The 16,676-nt window shown below is 36.9% G+C and overlaps 2 protein-coding genes across 2 annotated transcripts; one reads left to right on the top strand and one right to left on the bottom strand.

The window, feature by feature from the left end:
* Positions 1-2,016: 2,016 nt before the first annotated feature.
* Positions 2,017-2,895, top strand: LOC106302449. Its single transcript, XM_013738957.1, has one exon. It carries the CDS (start codon positions 2,017-2,019, stop codon positions 2,893-2,895), a length of 879 nt encoding a protein of 292 aa, XP_013594411.1.
* A 10,009-nt stretch (positions 2,896-12,904) lies between these two features.
* On the bottom strand, positions 12,905-15,634 carry LOC106301167 (neurofilament medium polypeptide). Its single transcript, XM_013737512.1, has 8 exons — positions 15,204-15,634; positions 14,810-14,900; positions 14,571-14,638; positions 14,353-14,451; positions 14,204-14,260; positions 14,040-14,108; positions 13,874-13,957; positions 12,905-13,803 (listed from the first exon to the last, which is right to left on the bottom strand). Exons 1-8 carry the CDS (start codon positions 15,411-15,413, stop codon positions 13,036-13,038), a joined length of 1,446 nt encoding a protein of 481 aa, XP_013592966.1. The 5' UTR covers positions 15,414-15,634; the 3' UTR covers positions 12,905-13,035.
* Positions 15,635-16,676: the final 1,042 nt, after the last annotated feature.

The following is a 16,676-nucleotide window of genomic DNA, read 5'->3' as shown; positions in this document are numbered from 1 at the left end:
ATTTTTTTTTTGACGGAAAAATTTTATTCTTAGTTGTGGAGCAAAAACTCGATTTTGCGATTTTGGGAGGAAAACTTTTGATATTGATGCTCAACAAATTGGAGGAAAGAATCATATCATATCTTAATTTTTCTAGTTTTATCTTTAAAATTTAAGAACAAAAATAAATGAAATATTTTTTTCAATTAAATGAGTTAACCCTGGTACCAGCCCTAACCCTTGATTATAATAGGGTTAAAATAGGGTTGGGTTAAAATAGGGCTGAGCTTATAATAAACAAAAGAGGGCTGGGCCCTAACCCTGTAGTTAACATCCCTAAGCAACACCGCCTACTACCACAGAATGGTAGCAAACAGGAAAGCGATCAATCATATACATTATCTCCTAGATGCCTCAGGAAACCGTGTTGAGGGACAGGCTGATGTACAGAGTCTTTGCATCAGTTACTTTGCAAATCTGATGGGTGATGAGCAAAGTCCACCTCTCTTTGACCCGCAAGACCTCGCCATTCTGATGCCCTATCGTTGCTCTCAAGACCAGAGATCTTCTCTTACCAAAGAATTCACCAGGGAGGACATAAGAGATGCATTCTTATCTCTGCCGAGTAACAAAACCAGTGGACCAGATGGGTACTCGGCGGAGTTCTTCACTGCCTCTTGGAGCGTTATTGGGGCAGAAGCCACAGATGCCGTGCTTGAGTTTTTCAGATCCGGGAAGCTCCTCAAGCAATGGAACATAACCTCTCTTATCCTTATCCCCAAGATCATCAATGCAGAGAGTGCAAAGGATTTTAGACCCATATCTTGCGTTAATACGATTTATAAGGTCATCTCCAAGCTTCTAACAAAAAGATTGCAAGATGTTCTGATCGACATCATCTCACCCTACCAATCTGCTTTTATCAAGGGTAGAGTGCTGGCAGAAAATGTTCTCATGGCAACTGAGATGGTTCACGGCTACAACAGAAGAAGCATCTCTCGGAGGGGCATGCTTAAAGTGGATCTCAAGAAGGCTTTCGATTCCATTCGTTGGGATTTCATTCTGGCTACCTTGCGGGCTATTGAATTTCCAGAGCAGTATATCATCTGGATAGAGGAGTGCATTACAACACCGACGTTCTCGGTCACTGTGAATGGAGTCTCAGATGGTTATTATAAAAGCACCAAAGGATTGCGTCAGGGCGATCCTCTTTCACCCTACCTCTTCGTCCTAGCTATGGAAGTCTTCTCCCGCCTGCTCTCCTCGAGATTTAACTCCGGCCTCATCACTTATCACCCTAAAGCAGCTGAAACTGATCTTTCTCATCTGATGTTTGCTGACGACGTGATGATTTTCTTCGATGGTGGAGCTGCTTCTCTTCACTCCATTACAGAGACGCTGGATGACTTTGCGAGTTGGTCTGGCTTGCAAGTAAACAGAGAGAAATCTGAGTTATTTCTAGCTGGTCTATCAACGCAAGAGACCACAGAAATAGCGTGATATGAATACCCAATTGGAAAAAACTCCCCATCAGATACTTAGGACTTCCATTAATGCATAGGAAGCTCAGGATCTCTGAGTATGAACCACTACTGAATAAGCTTGCTACTACATTCAGATCTTGGGCTGTAAAGATGCTTAGCTATGCAGGCAGGCTTCAGCTGCTGTCCTCTGTGATCAACGGAATCATCTGTTTCTAGATGAGTGCTCTTATTCTCCCCCCAAGGCTGTATCAAGAAAATTGAGTCCATGTGTGCTAGATTCCTCTGGTCAGGTTCTATAGAGACGAAATCGGCATCAAAGGTTGCGTGGAGCTCGATTTGTTTTCCAAAAGAAGAAGGTGGCTTGGGGCTGCGGCGCTTCACTTCATGAAACAAAGTCCTATGCATCAGGTTTATCTGGCTGCTTTTCTCTAATTCAAACTCGCTATGGTCTAGATGGCACAAGCACTATCATATGCGAAATACAAGTTTTTGGGCCATCGAACCTAAGTCAACAGATTCGGCTGCTTGGAGATCGATTCTGAACTTAAGGCCAATGGCAGAGCAGTTCATCAACTGCACCATCAGAAATGGCAAGGCTGCTTCCTTCTGGTTTGATTCATGGACGCCATTTGGTCAACTTTTAAAGTTCTTAGGCTCCTCTGGCCCTAGAGACTTAAACTTGGCGCTGCAAGCGAAAGTTTCAGACGCAGCAAATGCAGCGGGTTGGAGACTTCCTTCACCGAGATCAGAAAATGCTCTCAAACTTCATATTCATCTGACCACTCGCCAACTGCCACTTCCTCACCTGGAGGAGGACTCTTATCACTGGATTGTTGACTCAATAGACTGCTCGGGATTCTCCTCATTGCAAACTTGGGAGTTCCTAAGACCACGATCCAGAAAGAAAAGATGGACGAGCTCTGTTTGGTATAAAGGAGCAGTGCCAAGACATGCTTTCAACATGTGGCTGGCTACTCAAAACAGGCTCCCAACAAAGGTGCGGCTGGCAGCATGGGGTTTAAACGTTCAACAAACATGCGGCTTCTGCAATCAGTTCCTTGAAACCCGAGAGCATTTGTTCTTGGTCTGCGACTACTCTGCCTCTCTATGGAGTCGAATCTTCGCGCGTCTCCAGCCTCATCACCAGCTCTTTCTCACCTGGGGAGAACTGCTATCATGGACACGACAAGCCTCAGCACCAGCACCAGCACCAGCACCAGCACCAGCACCAGCACCGCCAACGCTCTGGATTCTTGTCACGCAAGTTACGATCTACAACATTTGGAGACAGCGCAACTCTGCCCTTCACCTCAACGGCTTCACCAACACTGAAGTCACTTTCAAAACCATAGACAGAGAAGTCCGCAACACAATCTCAGCTCGAAGGCATAAGAAAACTTTCAGTTCTCTTATGTCATTATGGATTAGGTGACCAAACACCCTAATCTCCCAATGTGTTCTCCTTGTTTTTATTCTTTTTTGCCATGGAAACACAATTTATAGGCTTGTAAACCTAAACTTTTCATTAATTTGATATTCACATTTTAGCACAAAAATAAAATAAATAAAGTTGTTGAAGTGTGGAATCCATTGAGGAAGAAAGTGAACAGCTGCATATGATAAATATTATCAAACAAACTATTGTATATGTTAAAAATGAATAATTAGGTGGAAGATAGAGAAGATGATAAAAATTGTTTAAAACACCATAGTTTTTAGAAAATATATAGTGTTATACATATTAGAAAATCTACAAGGATCATACTGCTATTAATTATGATTTTTTATTTGTTTCTACATTTTTTAAATTAAAGGTAAATTTTTCAAAATGAAAACTACATAAAGATTTTTACAGAATACTCATTTTCAAAATTTTCATATATTTTATTCATTTTTATTAATTATTGATTCTAAAATGTGAGTGACCACCAAATTTTTTTCTAATGCCATAGACCGCCGAGACAGGGTAATTCCTCAAAGCGCTCACCATGGTGCGCCTTGGATTTAAGTCAATGTTGTCAAAGGCGACTTAAAGGAGTGCCAAAGAGACTACTACTTTTATTGACTATAGAAAACATATTGAACCTTAACTTCATTAATTGACGACCCTAAACAAACATTAAATAGTTGCATTGAAATCCTAACTTCCTCTTTATAAAACCAAAGTTAATAACTTCACCAAACATAGTAGATCTCACCGTGTTTTTCCTTTTACACAAGTCTAAGGTTAGTACTCTCTACTCTTCTCTGGTATCATAATGTGTTTAATTCTATGGTTTCTTCTGATTATAACGGGTTATGTTGCTTGGTCACAGTTTAGAAGACACATGTGGTTGCTTGATCGGAGTTAACAACACACAGTTATTCTTTGTACTCTCTTCTTATTTGTTTTTTCTTCTTACTTCTTGTATTTATTATTTTCTTCTTTGTCTCATCTTATATGTCTAAGATTAGTATTTTCTCAGTTTTCTTTTATTTCTTTTTGACACTGATTCACAACTACATACTTGCAGCTTCGGAGTTGCGTAAGTGATCACACGTATTATGGAGTTAAAATGTGTACTCATGTTTTTGTTCTGAATTAGTAACAAACAAATACTAAAGATCGTAATTTTGGTTGTGTATATTTGCTTAAAAGAATAGTTTACAGCGTTGGTTGTGTATGAACTTTATTTGTAACTGAAATCAAAGCTAATCTGTCTCTAAAGCCATTTAGTAAAACATATGTTACATGATCCATATGTTATTATTTCAACAAACATTTAACAATACACTATTAGTAACTTAGTTTTGTAATTTTATTACCTTGATCCTAGTTTCAGTGTATGAGGCTAGAAAAAAAAATGAAAGATGATCCTGGAAGAAAATAGAAAACATGTTTGAATAATAATAACACTCGGAAGTGTAAATTTTGTATGAAAGTGAATAATGGAAGAGTTTCACGTTTGAAGCAACACTTGGTTAGAGTTCATAGGAATGCCAAATATTGCAATTTATGTCTAATACACTATAAAGAGATGAAGTAAGAAGAGAAAGCATCTCATAACATGATTGATGAGTAAAAAAAGATATAACATAGAAGTTTTACGTCTGAATCAACACTTGTTTAAGGAGTCAGATGAATTCCAAAGATTGCACATTATGTCCAATACATGTGAAAGAGGAGTTAAACAACTATAAGAAGATTAAGGAAGAAGAGAAAGCGGCTCAAAAAATGATTCACGAAGTAGAAGAATATATTGACAAGTACGATAAAGAGTATGAGACGAAGAGTCAGCCAAAATAGTGTGTGCATGCTAATAGGAGGAAAGTCAGACGTTTAATTAGAGATGTCAGTGCAACCCATATCCAGCAGGTTCGGCCCATATATGCCAAAGACGGGGCGGGCTTGGACAAGCAAATTAATGTCCATAAATTTGCGGGTCTCACAGGTAAACCCCATGCTTTTTGCGGGTGGGTAGATCGATTTTGTGAAGGATACGCGGGTCAGCGGATTGTCCACACAAAATAAATTAGTTTTCAGTTAGCTTTCATTTTGTGGATGATTCCAATTCGGAATTAGTTACCATAGTTTTTTATTTGAAATTTTGCATGTAATTTTTTGAGTAGATAAAAAGTATGAAGTGTGTTTGCATGTTCTTCAATGGTGAGAGAAAGAGGTCGCTGCTTCCACAGATATTGAAGCATCTCCTCTCTCTCATTGCTAGTTTCAGTGTCGGCTTACCACAGCATTGATGGTGGGAAGCTTGTATTTAATTTGGAAATCAATCACCTGTCATATTGGTGTGCAGTGTTCCGTTACTTTGTTTGTTTCTGAATACTCCTTCCGTTCCTAAAAGATCAATGTTATAGTTTTTTCACACTTATTAAGAAAACTTTTAAAATTGTATTTTCCAATACATTGTTTTCCTTAATTAGTTATTTTCAATAACTTTTAACCAATGAAATTTTATTAAACACAATTGCATTTTTTGAAAAGTACAATTTTTCATTAATTAATGTCTTGAAAATGTAAAAAATGTATTTTTTTAAAACAAATTTTTTTTCTAAAAAATGGATCTATAAGGAACAGAGGAAGTATTAAAATACTATACAATGTGTATCTATTTGCATTTCATTATAATTGTAACTAACAGATGTGTTTCGTCTTTTCAGTCAGCTCTTTATCCTAAGTGCTACAAGCTGAAGTAAGATTATTTTGTATAATGTCAATCCAAAATGTTCGAATTTGTCAACTCAAAAGTGAGACAACTAAGAAACCACTATATCTTGTTTTGATATCTGAGAATTTTGTGGAGGCACATGATGCCTTAAGTTATTATGTTACTAATTTGCAACAGACCTAAAGCCATGTAGAAGTGGACACGGCCACATTTTCTCCATCTCTTCCAATCACTAGGCAACCTCTAGCTCATGTGTCATAATGTTCTTCTACTGAGCATATCCTTTTTAGTTGAACTATCTTCCAGTTCAGTTTTGTTGCTTATCAAATTTTAGTCTAGAGTATAATTTTTACTTTCATTTTGAATTTTTCAATGTGTTTTAGTTAAATTAAACGGTTGAATCGTTAATTTGTATTGGTTTAGTTTTTTTGTTTCTTTATTGGATTTTTTTTTTAATTATAATTTCATTACATTGAATTATAATTTTTTTAATTGAATGTTAAATTGAATTTAAAAAGAAAAGACCTTTTTTACATCGTAAGTCCCTTGACAATCTTAATCTCTACCTTCTCCTCCTATTACAACTTCTCAAAAAAGAAAAACTCCAGAATCTTCTTATAATTTTCTATCTAGTTTCAAACCAATAAGCCATCCCTTCACCTATCTTCATGTCTCCTTTTCTCTGGACAAGAGTGAATTTGTTTCTCATGTTTTTGTCAATCAACTTTATCAACAAAGCTATTGGAGAGGCATCTTGCCCATGTCTTCTTCTATTCTTTTCTCTTCAGATCATATACACAGTAGCTTGGAACACTTATTTGATGATAAACAATTGCATCTTTCCCATCATTGTATCTCTCATGATTCTCATAATCCCTTCCCAGCTTACTGTAAACTTATTTAGCAAGATTCCTTTCATCAATGCCTCCCAAATCTGTGCTGAATATACACACTCATCGGATCATTGCAGAGAATACAAGACACATTGACCACACCATTCCAATATCTCATACGATCACCAGTAGCAAGTCTCCCCTTCATTGCTGTCCACAAGATGAATGAATATTTCGGAGTGGCATATTTAAACCATACTTCATTATGCCAGTGGCATAGCTGGTGCCTTTCTCTAATGACTTGCCAAGTCTCTCCCGATGAGAAAGATCTTTTATATTGATCCTTTCCACTCAACCACAACGACACATCCTCTTCTTGAGTACTACTAGCTTTATATCTATCAATTTTCTCCTCTACTCTGTTCAGAATCAGAACTCGATGACATCTTCTTTTGTGCTTCCAACTATCTTCAACTGTTGTGTTTATTGAGATCCCCATATCGATGTGACTCCCAACATCCAATATGTCTTTCAGGCAACCAAGAGAAGACCACCTTTCATGTCAAAATGAAGTTTGCTTTCCATTTTTTACCTCCACTCGATGTGGGAACCGAAATTCGCACCGTCGATTTCCGTAGTCGGAGGAAAGTCAAGAAACCCTAACTTTCCCTGAGGTCCTGGTTTGTCGGCGAGAGCCAGCGACAAGTGACCAAACAAATGTGGAAAATACGAAAAGATAACAAAACAAACTCATAGAAAAAGGTATATCTTATTTCGAATCCGCGTAAGAGCGTTGCGATCATTACAAGAGATTATAAAGCTTCAGCCGCAAGAGCTGTCAGAGAATTACTTATTTCTAGCAACCTAAAACCTTAAACCTAGTTGAGTCGCAGCTCGATAACATAAGACGAAAAAGATACGAAAAAGGTTTTGATTGATTTCGGACTGAACCTTATGAAAGGCTGCCTACGTCCCCCTTTCGAGGATCAAGCCGAACGTAGTTCGATTGAAAGAGTAGAACAAGAGATCGAACCGTCTTTGCGACTTCGTCTAGTAATCGAGTGCCAGTCATAGAAACAAAATATATCGAGAATAATGCATAAAGTTTCTAAGTGCAGAGAGTTCTAAGAGTAAAAAGAATTGTCCCTTTGCCTCTTCAACCTCGACGTCCTAATATACTCCTCCTAGAGGCGGTTTGCTCTTTTCCTTTCTTCCCTCGGTGGAGTTATCGCTTCGCGGAAATATTCCATTTTCCTTCGATCTTCGTGTTTATCTTTGGAAACTTCACATTTATCCTCCGAACTAAAAATTTATATTCTCCTGCAGAATAAAAGATAAACCGTCATAACGATTGGGCTCGATTTCGAATAAAATAGTGAGTGGGCTTTTAGCCGCGTTCTGGACTCTTTCGGGCAGTTTTCTGACTTAAGCGTTTTAACGATTTATCAAAAGAGCGCTTCCGAAACGACGTCGATTCCAAAGAAAATTTGAATTTCTCGTATAGTGGAGGCAGTTCAAGATGTTTAGTTAATCGTTGCCGTTTTGTACGATCAATTTGAATTTCATACGAGATAACGAGTTCTTGCGGACTTCGGTCGAGATGAAACAAGAGCAAGTTCGATCCGATCTTGAAGGAGGGAGCTACGAGGACAAGACGAAGATAGGTTAGTTGATCGTTGGACTGCTCGTTCGGTCCAACTAGCCCGTTCGGCGAGTTGGACTGCTCGTTCGGTCCAACTCGCCCGTTCGGAGAGTTGTAATGCTCGTTCGGTCCAACTCGCCCGTTCTGCGAGTTGGAATGTTCGTTCGGTCCAACTTGCCGAGCGGGCCAGTTGGACTGCTTGTTCAGTCTAATTCGCCACTGGGGCGAGTTGGACGTGCATCCAGCTTGCTACGATGGCGAGCCGGGTTGATCGAGCCTTATGCTCGTTTTGTTGTTTCGACGACCAGGATCCGTTTGTCCGAGGATTCGAGTAACCTTTCTCGAGGGCTTATCGTATGAATCCTTTTCAGAACTCATATAAAACTCAATTTCGGTTTTCCCACTATTTTTTTAACTATTATTTCTTTCTTTTTAAAGAGAGACATTTTTCTTGAGCACTTTCCGACATTGATTCCGTCATGACCGATTTTGACCCCAACACTCGATACATCTTTTTAGCTAACTCCCGACATTTTAGTATCTTCCTCCACATCCAAGATCTGTTTTGTGTATTCTCTTTCACCGTCTAGATCGAGCCCTTCCTGATGAGATAGATTTTTATCCAAGAATTCATTTCTTTCTCGTCCTTGACTAAAAATTGAGGGAGCAAGGTGAACTCTTCCCATTGCTAACATTCCATGGATTCCTTACCCAACTACCAATTAATAGAGTAAAATACTTCATTGGGATTAACTGATTCAAATAGATAGGCAGATTGAAATGGAAGTGCGCAGAAAGAATCCCCTTACTAGCTTCAAACAGCTCACAAAATTCATTTCTTTCAGCTGTCTTGTACCCAAACCTCCCTCATACTTCGTTCTACATATATTAGACCATGAAACTTTTATTTTCCTTCCATTTAGCTCTGGTCCCGACAAAAGAAACTCAAAACATAACTTTTCAATCTCCTTTATACATTTACTTGGAAGCCTAAATGCTGCCATCCAGAAGTTTGCTAGACTAGTGATTACTGATTTAATCAGTTGCAACCTTTCTGCATATGATAAGAATCTTATTGTCCAGGATCCAATACGCTTCCTAATCTTCTCTATAAGTGGCAAATAATACAGCACCGTCATATTCTTTGTTGATAGAGAAAGACCAAGGTAGCAAACCGGGAGCTTACCGGTGGCAAAAGGGAAATGTTTAATGATTTCTTCCTGATTTTGAGCAGAAACACCAGCCAAGAACAGCGTAGACTTCTCCATACTAATTTTCAATCCAGACATCTTATCAGATTCTTCAAATACTCTTAAAATTCCTTCAATTGATCTTTTAGTACCATCTGCAAACACCATCAGATCATAAACATCAATTCGAACGATACTTGTGTGTTCTCTGATTAATGTAGCTTACAACTTGTATCTCTCTAGTTTTGAAGATATAAAAATGTAGGTTATGATTTTTTGATGAAGGTCACCCGCCGGTCAACCCGCAAAGCAAGTGGACTTGGTGGGGCAAACTTAAACATAAGTTTTCTTGACGCAGTTCGTTGCAGGATAACCCGCACGGTCTAAGGAGCAAATGGAATTGCAGGGGGTTGGTCCACCTGGATGCGGGTTGGATTGTTTGACACCTCTACGTCCAATGGACATGTTGTGAGTTCTCCTCCTCATGATATTTTTCAAGGAAGAAAAGATAGAAATAGTATTTTTGGAGCTTGTTATAAAAAAATAAGGAAAAAAGGTGTGTTGAGGTATAGCTTTTAGTAAAGTGTGGATACGATAATTTTCTTGCATTTACTTCTATTAATTATCCTAGATTTGATGAGATGATTCAGTTTATAGTATAGAATATGATTAAAACCACCAAGTATGTATGAATTAAGAGTTCATCTGGTTGAGAAAGAAGTACATAATATTTTCGGCCAAATTGAGGAGAACAAGGACTGGACCACTAAAATATGTTCACTTATGTGGATGATTGACATGTTTCAGTGGCTAAGAAAGAAATTATCCACTTCCTAATTAATTCCTCTAATGAAGTCAAAACATGTTTCATAAGTAGTGAAAGATGTGACATTGTTCTCTAAGATGTTTGATTGGTTGAGGAGATTGGAGAAACTAACGTAATTCATGTTATCACAAACAATGAAACGAACTACATAAAAGCTGGTAACTATCGAACACATATTTTATTTTCAACTCTTATGTTTCTTTTCTTTAATACGTTATATTAATGAAGTAAAAAGACTTCAATAATATTGGACTCCAAGTGATGTACATTGCATTGATCTAATGTTTGAGGACAATTGAGAAATTTCATAATCGAAGAATGTCATGAACAAGTGAAGTTTCATAAATGAATATACCTACATCCATGTCCCACTTGTGAACATAATGAGGAATTTCACAATGCAAAGGAATATGCACAACCCGAATTTAACCAACCATGTCTCAATTTGACAAACAATAAAAGCCTTTGAAGGAGCTGGTCAATCCTAGTGAATGGAATGAGTTTAAATAGCCTAAAAAATTTCACAATATTTTATTCAAGAAAGTTTTTCGACGAATGTTCGAAATTCTCTGAAATTGATAACTCATCTTGTAAAAGTACTAAGGATGGTTGATGGAGAGAAAAAATCATCCATATAATACATTTACGCAGTCATGGATATGGCCAAAGAGGCAACCACGAAAGATTTCATCTGCAATCAAGAGAAATACGAAAAGGTCTTTGAGATCATTGACAAAAAAAAGTAGCAATGTCATCTTCACTTGGATGCAACAACATTTGCATGCAATTGGGTATCTCATAAACCTGTGATTCATTAAAAATATATTGATGATGTACATTACAAGGAAGTTGAAGGGATATTGTAGAATTGCATTAACAAGTTGGTTCAAGATGTTGATACTTAAGACAGACAATGGTAGAGTTGGATTTGTTTAAGAACGCTACATATATCTTCCTTCATAAAGTGACACTCATGCAGGGAGATATCAAAGCACTATGTATCACAAACTCGAACTATTTTCTTCAAATTACTGAATACACAAATACTAAAAATATTTTTATTTTATTAGTGGAAAGTTGGTCTTGTTATGGATTTTTAGCTCTAAATCACAGAAACTTTATTGCTGAGGTCCTTATTCTGGCTTGAAGTGCTAGTCACTATGAAAGAATTTGGTGGGATGACTTCCAACTTGTAAGTTCTCTTAACCATTTTTATTTTACAGTTTTAAATATTGAACTAACCTTTAACAGTTTCATTTGAAGAGGAGAAATCGACTATCACATAATTGATTGTACAACATAATTTTGTGAATTATAATGAACTCTACGACGTAGAAGAAAAAGATGTGATATCATAGATCCTAATAGTTTGAAAGATATTGATGAAAGAAATATGTGGTTAATTTGAAGAATGAATGGAGATTCATCTAATAATAATGATTTTGTGTGGCAAAATGATGATTTGATATACAATGTAGTGAGTCAAGCCAAAAGTATTGAAGATCCTAACTATTCTATTAAAGGGGAAAAAGTGAAAATTCATCTAAAAATGACAACAATAAAAGTATTTCTATTGCCTCAACTCAGAATAAATGTTAAGTCTATCTCAAAAAATTATAATGTTGCTTGATGATGATGATAAGACAAAACTGAAGTTTATTTAGGGCATATGATTTTGGGTATAAGGATGGCAATATGTTTGATGAGGAAGATGAAGATGAGAATGATAGCATTCATGATGATTCTAAAGACAAGTTTTGTTTTAAATGATTTACTTTGATTTTTTTCCATCTGAAAATCTTTGTTTTGGTGTTTTGGTTTTAAATAATTTGATTTGAGTTTTAGTTCAAAGTCTTTGACAACTTTAAAATTTATTAAATAATAATATATTTAATATTAAACTTTTTATAGCGTTCTGAAAATTTCTATATACATCTAACGTATGATGATTGTTTTCTTGCGGTGTGGCACAAAGCACACACCTCTTCGCCATTAAGCGCCATGCGCCATTTAAAACTCAGTATTGAATAGAATTAGCTATGGGGGCACAAGTCGGGTACTTGGTATTTTTGATATACTTGATATTCGGCTTGTGCGAAAAGTAAAATTTTGGACTTGTACTTGATTTTTTACAAGCGAATACTTGTAATTTCAATTACTTGCTAAGAAATAGTGAACTTGCAAGTTACTTGTCTTGCTCTGTTACTTGTTACTTGTTACTTGTTACTTGTTACTCGTAAACTATTTATAAATTATTTGATGTTCATTGGTATATTATTTGATAATTTGTTTAAATCTAAGCTAAATAACTTTACTATTTATAAAGATATTTCTTTTTTTTCTATGTTTTAGTCAATTTGAAAGACAAATATATAAAAGGAGAAAACTCTAACATACTTATATAAATAACATACTTATATAAATATATCACTTATGTTTGATTTACTTATGAAAATAGAAATATAACGAGTTATCTTACTATAATTTAAGAAAATGCATATTTCTTTATTTGTAGAAACGAATAACAAGCAAAACAACGTCAAATAATTATTTTTATTTTAACATTTGATATTTTTCTTATACTTGCAAGTATAGATTACTTGATATTCGACTCGATCAAACCAATTACTTGATATTCGACTCGATCAAACCAAGTACCCAATTTCACTTGTATCGATCAAGTAGCCAGGCGGGTAAAAAATGTGCCCACCCCTAGAATTACCTCAATTTTTTTTTATATGGAATAAATGGTTTCCAAGCTTTTTTGTTCAAAAATTATCGAGTGGAGACCAAAAACAATTGAATGAGAGTTACAAGTGTATGCAGGCATTATTGGACTATTAGTTATACATAAAATAATGAGTCCCGAGAAAAGCATCACAAAGACTCAAATCCTACGGGTTTTAAATAGGCTGGTCCTACTTCGTATTTGGGGTGCTGAAGATCCCATAACTTGGAGCCTCACCAGTAGCTCTTCCAGGGCCTGTAGGTTGTTGGTTCGATGTTTCATTTGGCAACCGGGTTGGTGGACGTGGTGGTGGTGGAGATCGGGGCGGCGGCTTTGGTGGCTGGACTCCAAACCGACCAGTAGCTTGTTGATTTGGATACTGGTTTTGGAATCGAGGTGGAGGACCTTGCCGGTCAAGGTCGCTGTCTGGAGACGGCCCAGAGGATTGCTGATTTGGACCTCGGTCTGGGAACCGAGGCCGTGGTGGACTTGGAGGCTGGCTTGGAGACTGAGGATCAAACCTCCCAGAAGGTTGTTGGTTTGGGAACCGAGGCCGTGATGGACCTGGAGGCTGCTTTGGAGACTGAGGATCAAACCGCCCACTGGGTTGTTGGTTTGGAGCTTGGTTTTGGAACCGAGGACGTTCTGGAGCCTGAGGTTCAACCCGTTTTGCATCTCTACCTCCTGAGAAGTCATTGCTCGGTTCACTTTTTGCATACCTGTTCTGTATTTTAACTGGTTCGGGTGTCTCCTCTATAACTACTCCCTGATCATCATCAGCTTCTGAGCTGTCAAGCTTTGGTGAATCGTCTTTTATTTTTGCTGCAGTTTTTATGTTCATTTCCTTGAGTTTTATCGCCTTTCCTTTCTTGGGCGGTCCAAACTTGGCGTGTCTAACTACCACAACGGCGTTACATTTATCCGCCTCTGGCCCGAACTCCACAAGCGCGTCTTTGATCTATACAAGCCAATGATTTAAACCAAAGCAAATGCAGGAAAACTAGATGACAAAAGTAGAGGGAGCTTACATAACAAGTGAAGCGAGATAGTAACTCAAGCAGCTTCTCTGGTTCAAGCTCCTTCTTCTTGTCCTTGTCAGGAACTGCATGGCACTGTTACACGTAACAAAACAGAGAAGAGAGATACATGAAAAAATTGCTCAACTTCTTTCAAGTTTGGGACTTTGATTTATACCTTCACACGATATCCGCTTTCCATCAGTTTCAATGCTTGCTTTGCTTTGAACTGTAAGTCCTTTGCATCCTGAAGAGAAAAAAAAAAAATTCTCCTTGTAGTTTTTCCATTACACAGAGATGAGAAGAGAAAGAAACAGAGGAGGAGTTTCAAGAGGAACCTACAATCTTTGGAGTAAATCGAATTTCCTTGACCTCAGGTCGAATGGTTACTTCAGCCCTCTAGAACAACGCATTAAACCATAAAATCAGGACGCAAATACAAAAAAAAAAGCTAGAGAATTTGAAGTATGAGTAGGCCCATTATCACTGACCTTGGCCTTAGCACGCTCCTTTCCTACTTGAGCCTTTTTGTACTTCTCATGGGCGTAGTCTGCAATTTTACACACTGGTGGGTTAGCATCTCTCTGGACCTACAAGACAACGAAGAATACCTCAATTCAAGAGAGAGACATTTGTAGACTATATAGGATACAAATCAAGACAGATCTGCAATCATCAGAAACAATTTCTAAAATTACCAACATTGTACCTCAATTAAGTCATGCTTGAGCTCCTTAGCCCGTCTGCGAGCTTCCTTCAATGATACAATGCAGTGTCCTGCACAATGACAAAACCATATCACATCAAATCACATTTTCCATTTATCTTTTTTCTAATTTTCTTTAGTAAAATGTATACGAACAAGAGACTTTTCACTGGCTCAATCAAAAAATACTCAACCAGAAAGGAACTTACTAAACAAAAGCATGTACATGAAAAAGAGAGTACCTTCCTCTGAAACCAATCTAACAGTCTCGGCAGTAATCTTGTCATTGAGACGTGGACCATCAGATTCAACTTCCTCCTCCTTCTTCCTTATCTGGAACAACAAGATCATAGAAGTAGAAGTTATGAACGACCTTGACAATCATGATCAAGGTCATATGATATACACGACCTAGGAGATCCAATAACTTGCTCACTTAACTTCTATTCACCAAAAAACACAACAGAACTATAAACACTTACAAAAGACTATATCTTTAGCAGACAAACTCCAATAATCAATAGCATAGATAAAAAAAATGCAAATCTTGCAGGGTGGGTCCATACAGTTCTCTAACGCATAATCAAATGCAATCTAGAAGGCAGACACAGTGCTGAGAAAGATAAACGAGTGTACCTGAGCTGACGTGGCAAACAACCTGACATTATCGAAGAGTTTAGAAGGCTTTCTAGAGATGTCTGAATGTGGGATGTCGAAAGAAGACAACTTTGTCTGCTTCACGACATGAGTGAGAGAGGTAGCAAGACAGACTTGACTGTAGTTCCTGGTTAGTCGTGTTGACGCGTACTTGAGGTACGACCGAGTGATTATACGCCAAACCGCCATGGAATCAGAAGAGGGATATTTCGATTTGGAACTGCAAAGGAAGCAAATGCTTCTGATTTTCGAAGCACGATTTCGTAAAATCGAACAGAAGTGTTTCAATATAGAAGAGAAGGGAATCAAGAGAGATCAACAGAGCGTCAATGGCGGGTGCATCTCGGGGAGAAGGCGGCCAAGAGGGGAAGGGTTCACCGTCGACTTTCTTTGGATTTTTTTTCTTTTTCTCAAACTCAAAAGCAGTTATTGGGCTTATGGGCTTTCAACTGTTTATCTTTGAGATAATTACAAGAAAGACACTTTCAATTATCAGAAAGTGAAAAAGCATGCACTTTTCAGTTATTTTTGATAAATAAAAAATAAAAAAAACAATTTCAATTATCAGTGACATACATAGTTAGCTTTATTCCTAGCTATTGAAGCATTTTCACAATTTTTTAACATTTATATATGTAAACTCAAATTTTATTTCTTCAGAAAGTAAAAAAAAAAAAATAGGGAGACGATAAACAGAGCATCAAGGGGTTCATAAGAAGCCCACATTTCATATAAACAAAACAGTTATACCATATTACTATATTACTAGATGATAACCTCCCATGTAAGTTTTTTATACTTACGTTTGTTATTAAATGATTTTAACATTTTGCAACACTACAATCTTTATCGATTGTAAAATGACGAATACAAATGTCGGTATCTTAAATGTACCATTGTTGTTGAATAGTTAATGTATTACGGCTCATTTTAATTATTTTTAAAATTTCATATGCACAAAAGAAATTTAGTCTTGCGGTGACACAAATCACCAAAATCATATAGGCAAGATCGATTGTAAAATGACGAAAGTGGATTAGGTTTTATGTTCTCGATATGTTTACTATTGACTCTTTACTATTGATTCTCCATAAGTGATTTCATTTTATACCTCAATATAATTGTGTGTTCGTTCTCGTTTTTGTATCACTTATATGAATTTTGTTTCTTTTTATAACTTCTTAATTATGTGAATTCGGTGAATTACATAAGTGTCAATCTAAAAAATCAAAATTTTGAAGAAAATCACCGGCAAACTATATTCACATGCTAGTGTTCAAATCTAATATATCAAACTGTTATAGAATATAAGTGCAGACTCGAAATATAAATGTCTGTCAAGTATATATTCACCAGTCCGGTCTAAAAATCATCTAATTCTAGAATAACAAAACAAATTTCTTATTTTATTAACTTACGCTTTTGAGGTTTAGTTATTTAAGAGTATACCGA

Source organism: Brassica oleracea, chromosome C7, assembly GCF_000695525.1.
Source record: "Brassica oleracea var. oleracea cultivar TO1000 chromosome C7, BOL, whole genome shotgun sequence".
Lineage (NCBI taxonomy): Eukaryota > Viridiplantae > Streptophyta > Magnoliopsida > Brassicales > Brassicaceae > Brassica > Brassica oleracea.
This window is presented reverse-complemented; position numbering and strand designations above follow the sequence as displayed.